Source organism: Lepidochelys kempii, chromosome 1 (assembly GCF_965140285.1).
Source record: "Lepidochelys kempii isolate rLepKem1 chromosome 1, rLepKem1.hap1, whole genome shotgun sequence".
Classification (NCBI taxonomy): Eukaryota; Metazoa; Chordata; order Testudines; family Cheloniidae; genus Lepidochelys; species Lepidochelys kempii.
The window spans coordinates 329,780,944-329,796,844 of NC_136380.1; the positions used below are offsets into that span (position 1 = coordinate 329,780,944).

General features: G+C 39.7%; 1 protein-coding gene across 15 annotated transcripts in view; it reads right to left on the reverse strand.

The window, feature by feature from the left end:
• MAGI2 (membrane associated guanylate kinase, WW and PDZ domain containing 2) overlaps nt 1-15,901 on the reverse strand; it is a 1,181,180-nt gene that overhangs the window by 125,133 nt on the left and 1,040,146 nt on the right. For all 15 annotated transcript variants that reach the window (XM_073328600.2, XM_073328598.2, XM_073328606.2 and 12 more), the window contains one exon: nt 6,524-6,555. In XM_073328600.2, the coding sequence (XP_073184701.1) occupies nt 6,524-6,555 (32 nt within the window). The remainder of the gene's footprint in view (nt 1-6,523; nt 6,556-15,901) is intronic.

Here is a 15,901-nt window from a genome sequence, read left to right on the forward strand (position 1 = left end):
TTTGCAATATATCCTGAAGATCAACAAAGTCAGACTCTTTCCTAGCAAGAGTGTGCGGAGTAAAGTTTCAGAGTAAAGAGCACTCTCCAAATAAATACATGTAGTGATCATTAGCTGAAATGTGTCAGCTGATCTCAAACTCCTGAGCTAGTATTTTCACAGAAAGGTGGTCTTCAAAATAGACAGGACACAAATCTTGGGCCAGATGGAGCTACAATGTTTTATACCTTTTGTGGACCTGATCCTTATATGTAGTGGCTACATAGTTAAATTTGTACTGAAAGTCATGAGTCAACATACTGTTACGAACTCTCTATATTCCATAATACTATGTTTCAGCAAGGCATATTATTTCAAGCAGCAATCCAAGACATTTCATGTATTCCTATCTTGGATACTCAGTGCTATGTCTCTCTTCTGTTCCATCTAGAAAGGAGTCAATCTCTCCTTCTGCAAAGGTGGGTTCAACAAATATGAAGGCAGCTGGCTCCTATCTAGAAGCTAGCCAGACAAAATATCAGAGATAATTTGTGCTGGTCAGAAAAGAGCATTTTTCCCCTGAGAAAAACGTTGATGAAAACGACAACAACAACAACAAAAAGATTTTGAATTTTTTTCCCCCAAAACTGAAATTGTTTGATTGGAAATGCTACTGCTGTGTCTCATGAGAGTTGTCGTTCGGATGCCTCATGCTTCCATTCTCTTGTATAAGCTGGGCTGGGCTTCATCTCTCATGAGGCACCATGGTGTATTATTTTAGTGAACGGAGGTGGTGCATTATGGGAATGTCTGGCAATGGTGTATCATGGTAGATGTAATCCAACTGGAGAGCCGAGCCCATGAGTACAATGGGGAAACTAAGCAACAAAAACTACAAATTCCATGAGGCACAACAGTGTTATATCTAAATTGAAATATTTCAGTTTTCATTTGACAACTGAAAATGTTTTGGGTTTTGAGCATTCTTTTTTTGACAAAAAAAATCAAAAATTTCTGTGGAAAGCAGACTCTTTTCACTAAAAAATATGTGTAGTCAAAACCCACTGTTTTCTGTAATAAAACAGTTTCAATGGAAAATTTACCACCAACACTAAAGATAATGCACCTAAGTGCTTTGTGAAGAGGCCCATATGAGGCTCAATGTAGGAAACTGATAAAAAACTTCATTAAGCTGAAAGGAAGCTGTTTGAAATGACTACCATGCCCAGTCATTCAGGTCAAGGAAGGGCTGTGCACAGCATTTCAGCCTTCTGAATCACAGAGAAATGTACCTGCCTTTTGTCAAGAATGTCCAACTTCAAAGATTAGTAAAGACAAAGCCTGAACATTGTAGGAAAAATGACGAAAGAGACAAAGCCAGTGTAGAAAAGATGACAGACAGGTACCTCAGTTAAGACAAGTGCTTCGTGATCAGGCAAAATAATGATCTGAATCCTGATCAATGGAGCACTAAATTCAGTTCTGCCCTCACTGAGGAAAGAAACTAGTGAAATCAAACAACTTATCATTATGAAACAGAAAGATAGGAATCTATGTAGCTAGCTATCTAACTAGCTAGCTAAAGAAATATTAAACCTAATTGCGTTCTTATTTTTATAATCTCTTTGAAAGAACCAGAGAAACAAAGAACTACCTTTCAAAATGAGAAAATGAATAGAAATAAAATTGATCTAAAAGCAGGGTATAAAAAAGCCCCCCCCCAGCCCAACCCCTCCTCCCCCTTGTGGTGGGATTGTGGAAACAGGTTGAGTAAGGGATTGCTTTTCAGCTCAAAGTATGGTTGGTGAGCTATTCTCTCTGCACTCCTATAGTAGCCATGAAGGCCTACAGGATGTATTGTGAAACACCCTGGCTAACAGAGCTCTGGCTGGGCAGATCAAATTCATTAGTCTGGCAACGGGTCTAAGAGATGGTCACTCTGAAAACAAATCTGCAGCCAGCAAGTCCTTCAGTTGTCTCAGCTTTACCCTGAAATGGTCTTGCTGGCCGAGAGAGCGTGCGTAATTGCTTGTCCACTTTAAATGAATTCCCATGCAACCTTTGACAATGTAATCCAATAAACCCTGCAGCAATGGGGGAACAGTGAAAGTGACAAGTGATGGACATTGTTGGGAGTCATAGTCATGAACTTAAACGTGAATGGGTCAAGATTTTGGTCACTCTGCATTGATTTAGGGTGATGCTGTAGTTCAGCAATATCCTGATTGGCTCAGCTGCTCTATTCACAGACAGTACAACCCACTTCAATCTAGAAAAGATGCCCTAAAAATGTTCCAGAACAGCCCTGACCAGCCTACTGCAGCTGGAGTTTGTCCCATCACATGGTTGAGATGTAAACTATGCAGAACTATGTGGAGACACTTGCACTTCATATTCCTGCACTACACCAAGTTCAAGATGCTGCAACTAGTCTCTCACTTCCCAACAGCTCTTTCCAAATATGGTTTAAATTCACTTTTAAGCACACTATACACTTATGAATTCTGAAAACATTGAAACGTTTTTTTTAAATTTTTTAAATTTCCTGCCTCCTACAACATTTACTCCTAAAAGAGCTTGTGTAATACACTTCAATCCCGACTATACTTGTCACTTATGTTATTTAGATCAATGGACAAACTCATGTCACAACATAGTGTGATTCAGGCCAGCACATTGCATCCAACTTTTATCACAATACATTGAAATCATCACAAATTGAAACAATCTGATGGAGCAACATCAAATCTTCACCTCACTCCTAATGATGTTTCACAGACTCCAGAGGTTATTTCAGGAGCTGTTCAATGTGCCATGATCTAGCCTCACAGGTCATCAGATGAACCATCACAATAATGAAAAACAGAACAGATGACCAACCTATCAATGCTTGAAAGTATATTAAAATTATTATTATTATTATTTGCATTGCAATCATAGAATCATAGAATATCAGGGTTGGAAGGGGCCGCAGGAGGTCATCTAGTCCAACGCCCTGCTCAAAGCAGGACCAATCCCCAACTAAATCATCCCAGCCAGGGCTTTGTCAAGCCTGACCTTAAAAATATCTAAGGAAGGAGATTCCACCACCTCCCTAGGTAACCCATTCCAGTGTTTCACCACCCTCCTAGTGAAAAAGTTTTTCCTAATATCCAACCTAAACCTCCCCCACTGCAACTTGAGACCATTACTCCTTGTTCTGTCATCAGCTACCACTGAGAACAGTCTAGATCCTCTTTGGAACCCCTTTCAGGTAGTTGAAAGCAGCTATCAAATCCCCCCTCATTCTTCTCTTCCGCAGACTAAACAATCCCAGTTCCCTCAGCCTCTCCTCAGAAATCATGTGTTCCAGTCCCCTAATCATTTTTGTTGCCCTCCGCTGGACTCTTTCCAATTTTTCCACATCCTTCTTGTAGTGTGGGGCCCAAAACTGGACACAGTACTCCAGATGAGGCCTCACCAATGTTGAATAGAGGGGAACGATCATGTCCCTCGATCTGCTGGCAATGCTCCTACCTATACATCCCAAAATGCCATTGGCCTTCTTGGCAACAAGGGCACACTGTTGACTCATATCCAACTTCTCGTCCACTGTAACCCTAGGTCCTTTTCTGCAGAACTGCTGCCGAGCCATTCAGTCCCTAGTCTGTAGCGGTGCATGGGATTCTTCTGTCCTAAGTGCAGGACTCTGCACTTGTCCTTGTTGAACCTCATCAGATTTCTTTTGGACCAATCCTCTAATTTGTCTAGGTCCCTCTGTATCCTATCCCTACCCTCCAGCGTATCTACCTCTCCTCCCAGTTTAGTGTCATCTGCAAACTTGCTGAGGGTGCAATCCACACCATCCTCCAGATCATTTATGAAGATATTGAACAAAACCGGCCTCAGGACCGACCCTTGGGGCACTCCACTTGATACCGGCTGCCAACTAGACATGGAGCCATTGATCACTACCCGTTGACAATCTAGCCAACTTTCTATCCACCTTATAGTCCATTCATCCAGCCCATACTTCTTTAACTTGCTGGCAAGAATACTGTGGGAGACTGTGTCAAAAGGTTTGCTAAAGTCAAGGAACAATATGTCCACCGCTTTCCCCTCATCCACAGAGCCAGTTATCTCGTCATAGAAGGCAATTAGATTAGTCAGGCATGACTTGCCCTTAGTGAATCCATGCTGACTGTTCCTGATCACTTTCCTCTCCTCTAAGTGCTTCAGAATTGATTCTTTGAGGACCTGCTCCATGATTTTTCCAGGGACTGAGGTGAGGCCAACTGGCCTGTAGTTCCCAGGATCCTCCTTCTTCCCTTTTTTAAAGATGGGCACTACATTAGCCTTTTTCCAGTCATCCAGGACTTCCCCGGATCACCATGAGTTTTCAAAGATAATGGCCAATGGCTCTGCAATCACATCCGCCAACTCCTTTAGCACTCTCGGATGCAGCGCATCTGGCCCCATGGACTTGTGCTCATCCAGCTTTTCTAAATAGTCCCGAACCACAGTTCTTTCTCCACAGAGGGCTGGTCACCTCCTCCCCATGCTGTGCTGCCCAGTGCAGTAGTCTGGGAGCTGACCTTGTTCATGAAGACAGAGGCAAAAAAAGCACTGAGTACATTAGCTTTTTCCACATCCTCTGTCACTAGGTTGCCTCCCTCATTCAGTAAGGGGCCCACACTTCCTTTAACTTTCTTCTTGTTGCTAACATACCTGAAGAAACCCTTCTTGTTACTCTTAACATCTCTTGCTAGCTGCAACTCCAGGTGTGATTTGGCCTTCCTGATTTCACTCCTGCATGCCCAAGCAATATTTTTATACTCTTCCCTGATCATTTGTCTAATCTTCCACTTCTTGTAAGCTTCTTTTTTGTATTCAAGATCAGCAAGGATTTCACTGTTAAGCCAAGCTGGTCACCTGCCATATTTACTATTCTTTCTACACATTGGGATGGTTTGTCCCTGTAACCTCAATAAGGATTCTTTAAAATACAGCCAGCAATACAGCAATAGCACTTAGAGGCCCCAAACCAGGGATCAAGGGCCCAGTTTGCTGTGCAATATATACACATTGTGACAAAGTTCCTCCTCTGCCCTGGTGGGTCCTGCGCTTATTGGAGGATTTGCTCTCCTCAGAGATTCATGGCAGCCCTCAGTTTGGCCTCTTTCATGGCTCATATCTGCCGTTCACTCAGTTAGCCTCATCACTGGCCAGCATGGGGAAAAGAAAGAACAATCCCCGCAGTCTCTGCTGATCCACCTAGTGGATCGGGGAACAGGTCAGAGACCTTCCCCTCTGGTGGAATCCACAGTCCAGATCAACTCCTCTGGTATCAAGTAGGGAGTTGGAGGGATGGGGGGAACCCGGGACCAGCCTCTACTCCGGGCTCCAGCCCAGGGTCCTATAGATTGCAACTATCTACAGTGGCTCCTGGAACAGCTGCGTGACAGCTACCACTCCCTGGGCTACTTCCCTATGGCCTCCTCCCAACACTTTCTTTATTCTCACCACAGGACCTTCCTCCTGATGCCAGATAGCGTTTGTACTCCTCAGTCCTCCAGCAGCATGTCCTCTCACTCTCAGCTCCTTGCGTGCACCTCACTAACTGGATGTGAGAGCCTTTTTAAACCAGGTGTCCTGATTAGCCTTAATTAATTCTAGCAGCTTCCCAATAGGCTACAGGTGTCCTAATTAGCCTGCCTGCCTTAATTAGTTCTAGAAAGTTCCTGAGCGTTCTGGAATAGTCCCTGTTATTTTACCCAGGAAAAAGGGACCTGCGTAACCTGGAACTAATGTATCTACCTTCGACCACTCTTTTGTAGCCATCTGGCCTGACCCTGTCACAACACACAGTGAGAGACAGTCACTGCCCTGAAGAGTTTACAGTCTACATAGACAAGCTAGACTGACAACAGAAATAGGCAAAAATAGTGGTTTAAAATATTTTGATATTGGGAATGCTGACACAGCTATAACAAAATGATATAGTAGGAAAACTGGGGATCAATATAATAAATACAATGTTTGTTTGCAATCTTTTTTCATAGTTTCACAGTAATCTCATTACATAAATGCTGGCATTGGAAGACAAATTCACTCTCGCACATATTCTCAAAACAGTAATTAGAAGGATGAATTTTTATTGCCTATATGATGCCTTAAGTAACCTCATATGTTATAATCCTAATAATTAGTATCACTCATATACAAATTCATAAGAGTCTGCTTTTCTTAAAAGTGTGTGTGTGTGTGTGTGTGGGGGGGGAAACAGATGCAGATCTGTTAATGAAATGTGTTTGGTACTGACATTTTCATTTGAAAGAATTCATTTAAAAATAAAAATAGAATATGGTATACAATGAGGGGTTAAATTTTGTGATCTATTAGTTATTTATTTATTTTACAGGGCATTAAAGTCAACCATATAGTGGAGAAATGTAAATGTAATGTTATTTATGGCATACAAGTCGATAAAATCCTGAATAAATTTGCTTTATAATGATAGTAATCATATGAATTCAAACAAGTGTAATTTTCAAAGAGAACTTACAGGCTTTGGAGTTTTCCATGGAGAAAAGAAACCTGAAATAAAGAAAAAAAATATTAGTGAATCTTTCTGTCATATCACTTTACTATGAAATATATAATGGTACAGGCACTGTGGGGTCTATTCTTTCCTTTTGATGCAGGCCTATAATTTATAGTAGCATTCATGAGGATTATATACACATGGTGAGGGGAGATGCATCCTGAAGGATCTAATTTCTCTCTAAATAAAAGCAAGTGAAGTCTACAGGAGTCTAGCCATTGTCTTCAAAGGTAGCAGGCTCAAATGGATAAAACTCCTATCCAGTGCCCACTCCAGGAAATGGAAAGACTCCTAATGGCTTCAGTCAGCGTCAGATAAAGCTCCAAATCATCTATTTCAAAGAACCAAACATAGTAAAGTAGCTATTCAAAATTTTTGTTAAAATAAAGCCTAATAAGGAAAGACTGATTTCAATTTGCAAGTATAAAGAAACACTGAAGAAAAAGTACTATTTAATCAATATGGCTCACAAAAATACAACTCCACAAGTTAATGATTGTTCTTTTGTTTTATTTTGTTCCTCCCCCTACAGAAATAAAAGCTGCTGGTCAGATACTACTGCTTCTCTTAACCAAATTATTTATTTTCCTGGTTATTGGTGTGTGACAACTTAATGAGTCATTATGACTTCTGCTTACCAGTATGTAAAATCTGACATGTCCTTGTCATAAAACTAGATCACCTAAAATGTATGTTGAAAACATGGATAGTTGCTTTGTATGCAGCACCATGTGCAAAAGAATTTTAGTTACAAAATGAATAAATAAATCAGGTAAAAAAACAGAATTTAAAAGAATAGATGGACAAATTTTCAAAAGGGTAACCTTCCTTTTGCAGGCTCAATTTTCATCCAAAAAAATTGTAAGTGTAATTTGCTTGTGGTTGTAAATCTGAGTACGTATATCTCTAACTCCATGCTTACAAGCTAAAATCAGGTAGTCAGAGGCACAATTCATTTTGTGGGGGGAAAAATACAGGCTCAAACTGAGGTCACTCAAAGAGAGACTGGGCCTCTGCCCTTCAGAAAATGTTCTCCAAATAATGAATTATGATGATAGCAGTACCTTAACTATTTTTCTCTCTAAAGAGCACCAAGGAAACAGCTAAACTAAATTAAAATAATAGACCCTCAGGGAAACGTATCCATAAACAAAATACAATAGGAGTTACATCTGAACATGATAGTCAAGGCCCCTAGGATTCTGTGGTCATTGGCTCATTTCAACTGCCCATAGATATGATAAAATTTGGAGCAAAGAAATTCTTGAATTTGTGGCAGAAAGCCATTGACTGTATGGTAACAGTTATTTGTAAAGTAAGATTCCAAAAAGATGGGGTGTGTGTGTGTGTCATGTTTACTGTTTGTCTATAGCTTTCATATAAAAGATGCTGAGTTTACAAATGAAAACGTTTCCCCCCCACCCTGTAAACTGAAGCTGAGGTACAAAAGACAAATTGTATAGTTCTGGTTCCCACATCAGCTCCAGTATTAAAGAAGCTGTAACTGAAGTTTAGCTAGCAATTCTTTAGATGATGTGCATGCCAGAACAAAATCCAGCTCACTCTTTCTTGCTTGTTGCTGCTCTGCATGACAGACAGGAGCCAAAGGTAGTAAACACCTATTTTCATCAGAAAGCTAAGATGAGACTTGGAATACACAAGAAGATCTGTTGAGCAAGATGTGCCAGGTATCTTATACCTAGTTACTGGTGATTGGATGTTCTGGAAATATCTAGAAAGGTAACATTCTACCATCATTTGCACTAGTGCAATACCCATGAATTGTCTTCAATGAAAATTACAGCTATTCAAAAAAGGGCAAAACTCACCCCATAGAAATTTACTGTCCATAGTCAATTTTCTGACCAAAAGTGCATTTTAGCTGCCCTGCCTCAAGTAAACATATAATAAAAATACATACAAGTATTTATTGACAAAAATAAATGACAAATACAACAAACAGAGGTGTTTTTTAAAAAAAATCACACATTCAATCAAAACTAAAAACATTTGCACTTAAACTCAGTATGGAGACTTGTTGCATAGACTGCAACATACAAATCATAGAATCATAGAATATCAGGGTTGGAAGGCACCTCAGGAGGTCATCTAGTCCAACCCCCTGCTCAAAGCAGGACCAATCCCCAATTAAATCATCCCAGCCAGGGCTTTGTCAAGCCGGACCTTAAAAACCTCAAAGGAAGGAGATTCCACCACCTCCCTAGGTAACCCATTCCACCGCTTAGTGAAAAAGTTTTTCCTAATATCCAACCTAAACCTCCTTGTTCTGTCATCTGCTACCACTGAGAACAGTCTAGATCCATCCTCTTTGGAACCCCCTTTTATGTAGTTGAAAGCAGCTATCAAATCCCCCCTCATTCTTCTCTTCTGCAGACTAAACAATCCCAGCTCCCTCAGCCTCTCCTCATAAGTCATGTGTTCCAGTCCCCTAATCATTTTTGTTGCCCTCCGCTGGACTCTTTCCAATTTTGCCACATCCTTCTTGTAGTTTGGGGCCCAAACTGGACACAGTACTCCAGATGAGGCCTCACCAATGTTGAATAGAGAGGAACGATCACGTCCCTCGATCTGCTGGCAATGCCCCTACTTATACAGCCCAAAATGCCGTTAGCCTTCACAAATGCCAAGGTCCTCATTCAAAACCAATAAAAGGAAATACTTATTCACGCAACACCTAATTAAGTGATGGAATGCATTGCCATAGGATGTCACTGAGGCAAAAAACCTAGCAAGAGTCAAAAAGTGACTGGGCATTTATATAGATAATAAGCAGTGTATTAGCATTAACTGTTATAAGACGTTGGATGAGATATTAAACCTCATGCTTAGCAGTGTAAACCAATCTCTAACTATTGAGAATTAGGAGACCTAATGTGGGGGGCAGATCATCCCACATATCCTAATCAGATTTTTCTTGTACCTTCTTCTGAAGCATCTGGTGCAGGCCACTGTTGGAGACAGGACACTTGACTAGGTGGACCCTGAGTCTGGTCCAGGATTGAAAGTCCCACATTCCTCTTTTCCACGTACCTTTTGGCAATTCTAATTTTTCCCTTGTCTTAAACAAAACAAACATAAAAGATGCCTTTTATGTGTTGTCTCTTTGTTGACACCTGTGGATGCTAAATGTGGACTGAGCATCAGCAGAATTTGTAACTGGTGTTTAAATACACATGAGCAATGCTGCAAGTTCAAATATGTGGCCACTTGCAGATTTTTGAATGGCCTGCATAACTGATTATAGAATATGTATGAAAAGCTTCATAGAGTGGTATAAAAAATGTAATGACTCATGGTCCAGTCTGTATGATACAGTTTCACTGCTGTGTTTCTGTAGAATTTTAGGACCCTACCCTGACATGTGTGCAGCCATTATGTGCCACAAAGCCAGTAGAGTCTGATACAGCTAGCAAATCCAGGCCCAGGAATCTCACCTCAATATAAAGTGGATCCTGTGGTGGCACAGAATCAGCATAGCAGCTCTAGCAACATAGCTTCCCTGGTGCTGGAACAGGCGGTGTGGCCATAGCTCTTTACAATCCACAGATCTTTGGCTGTTGTCTTGATCCCTTGGGACCATTGGTAGCTGACCTTTGCTTTTGTGCTCATGAAATATATCTGAGGATCTGACCCATAGATTACTTTTTTAAGCGTGCTCTGCAGAAGAATTACCTGCAAATTGTATGAGTTTGCCACATGAGTTTACCTGATGGCACAGGACACGTCACATTAATCTGAAGGAATACTGCTGTACACAATGTATAATATTCTACATACTCAGCAGCGCTGGACTCCAGCAGCCAGAACTATTGTTGGGGGCGGAGGGACCTGTGTACTCTCATTTAGCTTGATCTCCCATCATAGTACTACACTCCTTCTTGAATTACCTGTGCTGTTTCATTTAATGTTGTGAACTTTCATCACAAGAGATAGTGGGACCCTTCCTTGAACAAGCAGAGTTCAGCCCTGGCAGACTCTGGCTAAGTCCAACAATGATTTAGAGACAGGAATGAAACTTTTCTCAGATCAAAGTTTCTTGCAGCCTTCAGGAGCTGCAGTCTGGTTTGACCTTCTAACAAGCTTATGTCTAACTAGACGCCAATTTTGGGTGAGACTTCATAAAACTAGTGTGCAGCCTCTCCCACCTAAGGTGGGAAAACCATTGACAACTGGGAATATAAGTGCTTTTGGAAGATGAGACTATAAAAGCCAACGGAAAAGTCAGGCCTGTCTGAAAAAAGCAAAACATTTGGGTAGGCCTGTGTGTTCTCATTGGTGGCTTCTCCTTCTCCACACTCACTCACTGACTTGATTATCTTTCTACTGACCTGACATCTAGGGGAAGGATGGCTTGATAACTATTCCCAGTAGTAACAAGCTCCCAGTGCAAGATTATGGATTCATTTCCAGAAGAGTCCCATTTCTCTTGCATTCAATTATTGACACTTTTGTTTAAAGCAGTCCCAAAACCTGAATTACAATTGTCATGATGGAGACCAGGATCAGATACCTCTGATAAAAAACAGCCAGAACTACTAGATCACAAACTAATTGGCAGGAAAATCAAATAACATGTTCACCAAGCACAGTGGTTATGATATTCTAAGCACAGGGAAATAAATGTGCTATCTTTTGCCATTCAGTGGTAACTTTGGGAAAATGATGATATTTTAAAACAGTGATCAACGTAAGTTGTGTTAAACTATTAACAACTGACATTCAAAACCAATGTAAAGTTCTCTCCTTTTTGGTTTTAACTAGACAAGCCACAATATATTAATAAATAAGATGAGTGATTTTAGAAGGTGTGCAAAAAATGCTTTAAAAAATTCAGAGAGAATTATCTCATAATGCATTGACAAAAAGTTGGAATTTTACAGATTTTTGACAGGTCTCCTTTACTGTCTCCCACTATCCCCTTCACAATAGGCCTTCTCGAAACATGTCTAAAAATCAGATCTGAACCACTTCTGAGATTTAACTGCAATAGAGAATCCCAATAATACAACAGGAACTTGAGACTAAAAATCTATCTGGGAAACTGTACATCTTTATGGATATTTTTTCTTTTCGGAGACAAAGGCAAATTCCAGCTTCAGTCTCTTATGCTTCTCCTTTTTTGATGGAGATATCCTATAACAAAAAACAAATCATGTTACATTCATTTTTATTTTACTGTGTTGTTTAATGTACATTTTAATTAGGTCATTCATAAGAAAATTTGCTTACGGATTGTACGTTTTACACATTGGTCTGTAATGACTGAGAACAATTTAATTTCTTAGAAGCAATCTCACCAGTAGGCTTCGCAGTGTTTGCAAGATTGCATCCTATTTCAGTGAAGGTCCTCTCACATTGTAGATAATCCCAGTAATATGCTGCTGGCCATGTAACTTGCTGCCAGTTCTGCCATGAAATTGGACATCAACTTTGTTGGTTATGGATATGGTTATGAGTATGATGCTATGGTCCCCATTCGGGTTCCTTTCTGTCTCCATTATGCTTTTTTAAACACGAGAGAAAACAATTTCTAAAAAAACCTTTATTTATTCCTCAGAAAGTCTAAGCAACTACTGTGGAAGTTGTCAAGGAGCAAGGTCTTTTGGACACCGATGTGGCTTTCATTGGTCTTTGTGAAAGACCTATTCATATAATTAAACTGGAGGACATAAATAGTTAATAAATTTCCACAATTGACTGGGTAACAGTAGGCTGAAGGAAAGAACTTTAATGTCTCAAAGACAAGACCCTCTCAAATAAAGCAGGGAATGTTTAAGTTACATCATCTTCATTCCACAGCACTCGACGCATTGATGATAATAGCATTGTTTTTGTCCATTAGCTTGTGCTGGGCTTCTTGCCTTTTTTGTCATATAAAAGCCTCCCTGCATATGGCTTCCTGTGCCAATCTGTCTCAAGCACTGCACAGACCTTTTCACATGAATGTTTGGAAGCAGATGAACAGATGGTTGATCAGCACTTTCCAGAGTATCAGTTGACTCCATGTACATCTCTTCAAAGTTCATGTGTTGTTAGTTCACTTAACTCAAACTAAAGTTTTTCTTTCCAGAAAAGTCACCATTTTTATTTACTTTTGCATTTGATTTTTTGACATTTCCCTCCCTAATTGAAAATATGGATACTTCAGATATTTGGTAATTGACTATTCTGGGCCTGATTTTCAGAGGGCTGAGTACTTATAGCTCCCACTGACTTCAAGTGGAGTCATGGGTGTTTAGCTTCTCTTAAAATCAGGCTCTTCATACACTTGAATTAGCAGCATGCGGGGAACAGTTTCCTACCATGCACATACAACTGGACTCCAAATTCTATGCAATTATCTTTTGTTGATTTGTACTAGGCAACTATGGATTGGATGCACAGATTTTAATCTATTGTTGTTTTATACAAAGGGTAGCAAAAATGTCCTTCAGCTAAAGTTACAAAAATATTGCAGAGAGAGAGAGAGAGAGAGAGAGAGAGAGAAAGTATTGCATCATATAAAAAGAATAAACATTAACTCAATTAACCTTCAAATAGCTTTTCCTTTCAGAAAAACAAAAACCCAGCAAGGAGAATAACCAAATTTGATTAATTCATATACTGTAATAAATAAATGTTTAAATGGAGACAAAGAAAGTAGATAGAAGTAACTATCTGAACATAAAATTATGAGAGGGAGTTTGAAATTACCAAGAGATGTTTAAAATGTAAGATGATTGTACTGAATGGTACTCACTAGTACAGTTTCTACAATTCTAACAAAATATATTATTATACATGGAAAATGACAAAATTCAAAGGCCCTTCCCTTCCAAACAGCTTTAAAGAATAATCAAAATCTCATACTAGCAACAACAATAAAGTTATTTACCTGGGAATTAAGAGTAGCTGGAAGAAGACTGGTAGCTCTTCAAGCCTAGCTAGGTAGTCCTGTAATCCAGTCTTCCTTTAGAATGATGGTGCTATGCCATGGAGGATCCCTTTTGGTAGGAATGCAAAGGCAATCTGGAATGTCTTTGCTTGTTGACCATGAGTGTCTTTGGTGAGGATATCACCTGAGATGGTGGGTTGAAGTCAATGAAGCTCACATGTGGGATGATTTGAATGGGGAATTATGTTTGACTGGGCCCAATGTGTTCTGACTAGAGATAGCTCCACTTGCAGTATGCCAGATGTCAGAGGCACAGTGAGTAGTAGGTGTGATGCACTTTTGCCTGATGGAATACCAAGACTGTGGCTCATTGCAGTGCACCAATTATATCATATGCAGGGTCAGATTAATAACAAAGATTTTCCCCCTCTTTTTTCAAAAAACTCTGTCAACATACACCAAAGTTACTAATTACAGTATTCCCAGCAAGTGACTTGCAGCAATACAAACATGATCAATAGCTGCTTCTCCTGGTGGTCTTGTGGTGGTCTTTGTCTCATGCTTCATTACTGGTCCATTGTTCATCAGTGTCAGCAGTGTTCAGAGAATGCTATGGAAATAGCACTCTGGTCAGATTCTCCCCTGCTTTTTGCCTGTAAAGCCATTCACACCTGTGTAAAGTAAGTGTGAAACACAACTATGTACTTTTACATCCACATTGCACTCACTTCATGTAGGTGTAAATGAATGAGCAAGGTAGAAAATCAGTCAGGTCTTTAGCTCCAATAGTAAGGGAGAATTTCCTGTTGCTCACCTCTCCCATGACTGATTCAGGAGTGGCCTGAGCTCTGACTTAAGTCCCATCCAGTATTTCTTGGTTTCAAGTTTGATGGCTCCTAAATAATTAGAGTGGAGTGCAAAGCTGTTAAAATGGAGGATTCTCAGAGATGATTTGGAGGCTGAGGAATAACTTGGTAAATTTAGCATCTGATTCTCCCCCCCAGGGAAGCTTTACCATTGTTCTAAATGAGTGCACGATTGAGCCTTAAATCAGTGATCATTTTCTTAGCATAGGAGTATCGTTTGTGCAATTCCTGAAGTCCTGTTGACCAACTGTTTTCAGGCAACATTTTTATCAATAATTTCCAGGCACTGAAAATATTTAAAGATAAAGGAGGAGCTGTTCAGAGACATAAATAGCATTAATGTGCCACACTCCCATTGATTTTCAGTGTAAGTTAGGTGCCTCTGAAAATCTCCAAATGCAAGCAAGAATCTGTAGTTACAGCCATTCTCATTTACAAGGTCTCACTTTCGCTGAAGGCAGTCTGATTGGCTTATGTTTGCCAGCAAGAATTCAGCCATTGGTAATTAGGTCAGAAGCTGGCATGGTAATGAGTTCATTGACATTCAAATGAACACACTACCATTCATTTTATTTGGATCTCATTGTTTTGTGAACTGCTTATCAATGAGTGGTTTAAAGGAGTTTATGAAATTTGTTAAAAATAATCACTAAAGACCAGCTCCCTCTGAATATGAAGCAGTGTATTTTCTAAGCAAATATGGTGTAGTACAAATTAGAATGAGCATTCAATAGCATTTAGTATGACAGTGTCTTATGATTCAATGGAGCAGAAACTGAGAAAAAAAATTAAAAATATTCCCTACTGCGAAACAAATATATTTTTTGTGCTAAAAGTCAACAGCTGCTTACCAAGTCACCAGGAATGGATTAGTGGCCCTCTGCACAGCACTGATGTTATAGAACAATTTTTGGTTCATTTTTGACTGAGTATTGTTCTCTTCTTCTCTTTTCTCAGATGAAAATTAAAGAAAATATTCAGCAAAATGTTTGTTATGCAGATGCAAATTTCTCTCCAGATTGTAGAAGTAGCCAGGTAGGTATATTTTTAGTGAGACATGTTGCTCACAAATTTAAAACGACATAAAGAAATAGGACTTAGGCTTTTGTCTTTGATTATAGAAGATAACAATGCAGATATATAGGGTCAAATCCTGAGGTCCTTACTCAGTTTTAATTTAGGGTCTAATTCTGCAATTACTACAGGGTTTAGTTTCATCTTCTCAACTGCTTACGCCTTATGTTAGTAAGCACTATGCCAAGTAGTAATAATTTGCAGGCCCTTATTCATGAAAAGCTCAGGCCTCAGAATTTGGCCCATGCATTGTAAACTCTATTGTCCTTTAAAAAAGGTCAGAAGTCTTTTTCTGGGCATGATAGAAGAAAACAGTCCAAATTTATGCTGTTGCAGAAAGAAATTTATCCAGCAGAATTCCTTGCTGCTTTGTTCCCTTCTGTTATCAAAAGAGAAGTTAATGCTGCAACATCTCTGTTGCTATTGCTGGTTCACATGCTCAGGCAAAGGATTACTCTCTGGATCTTTGGCATCTGGGGCCATGCAATCTTTTAATCCTAACAT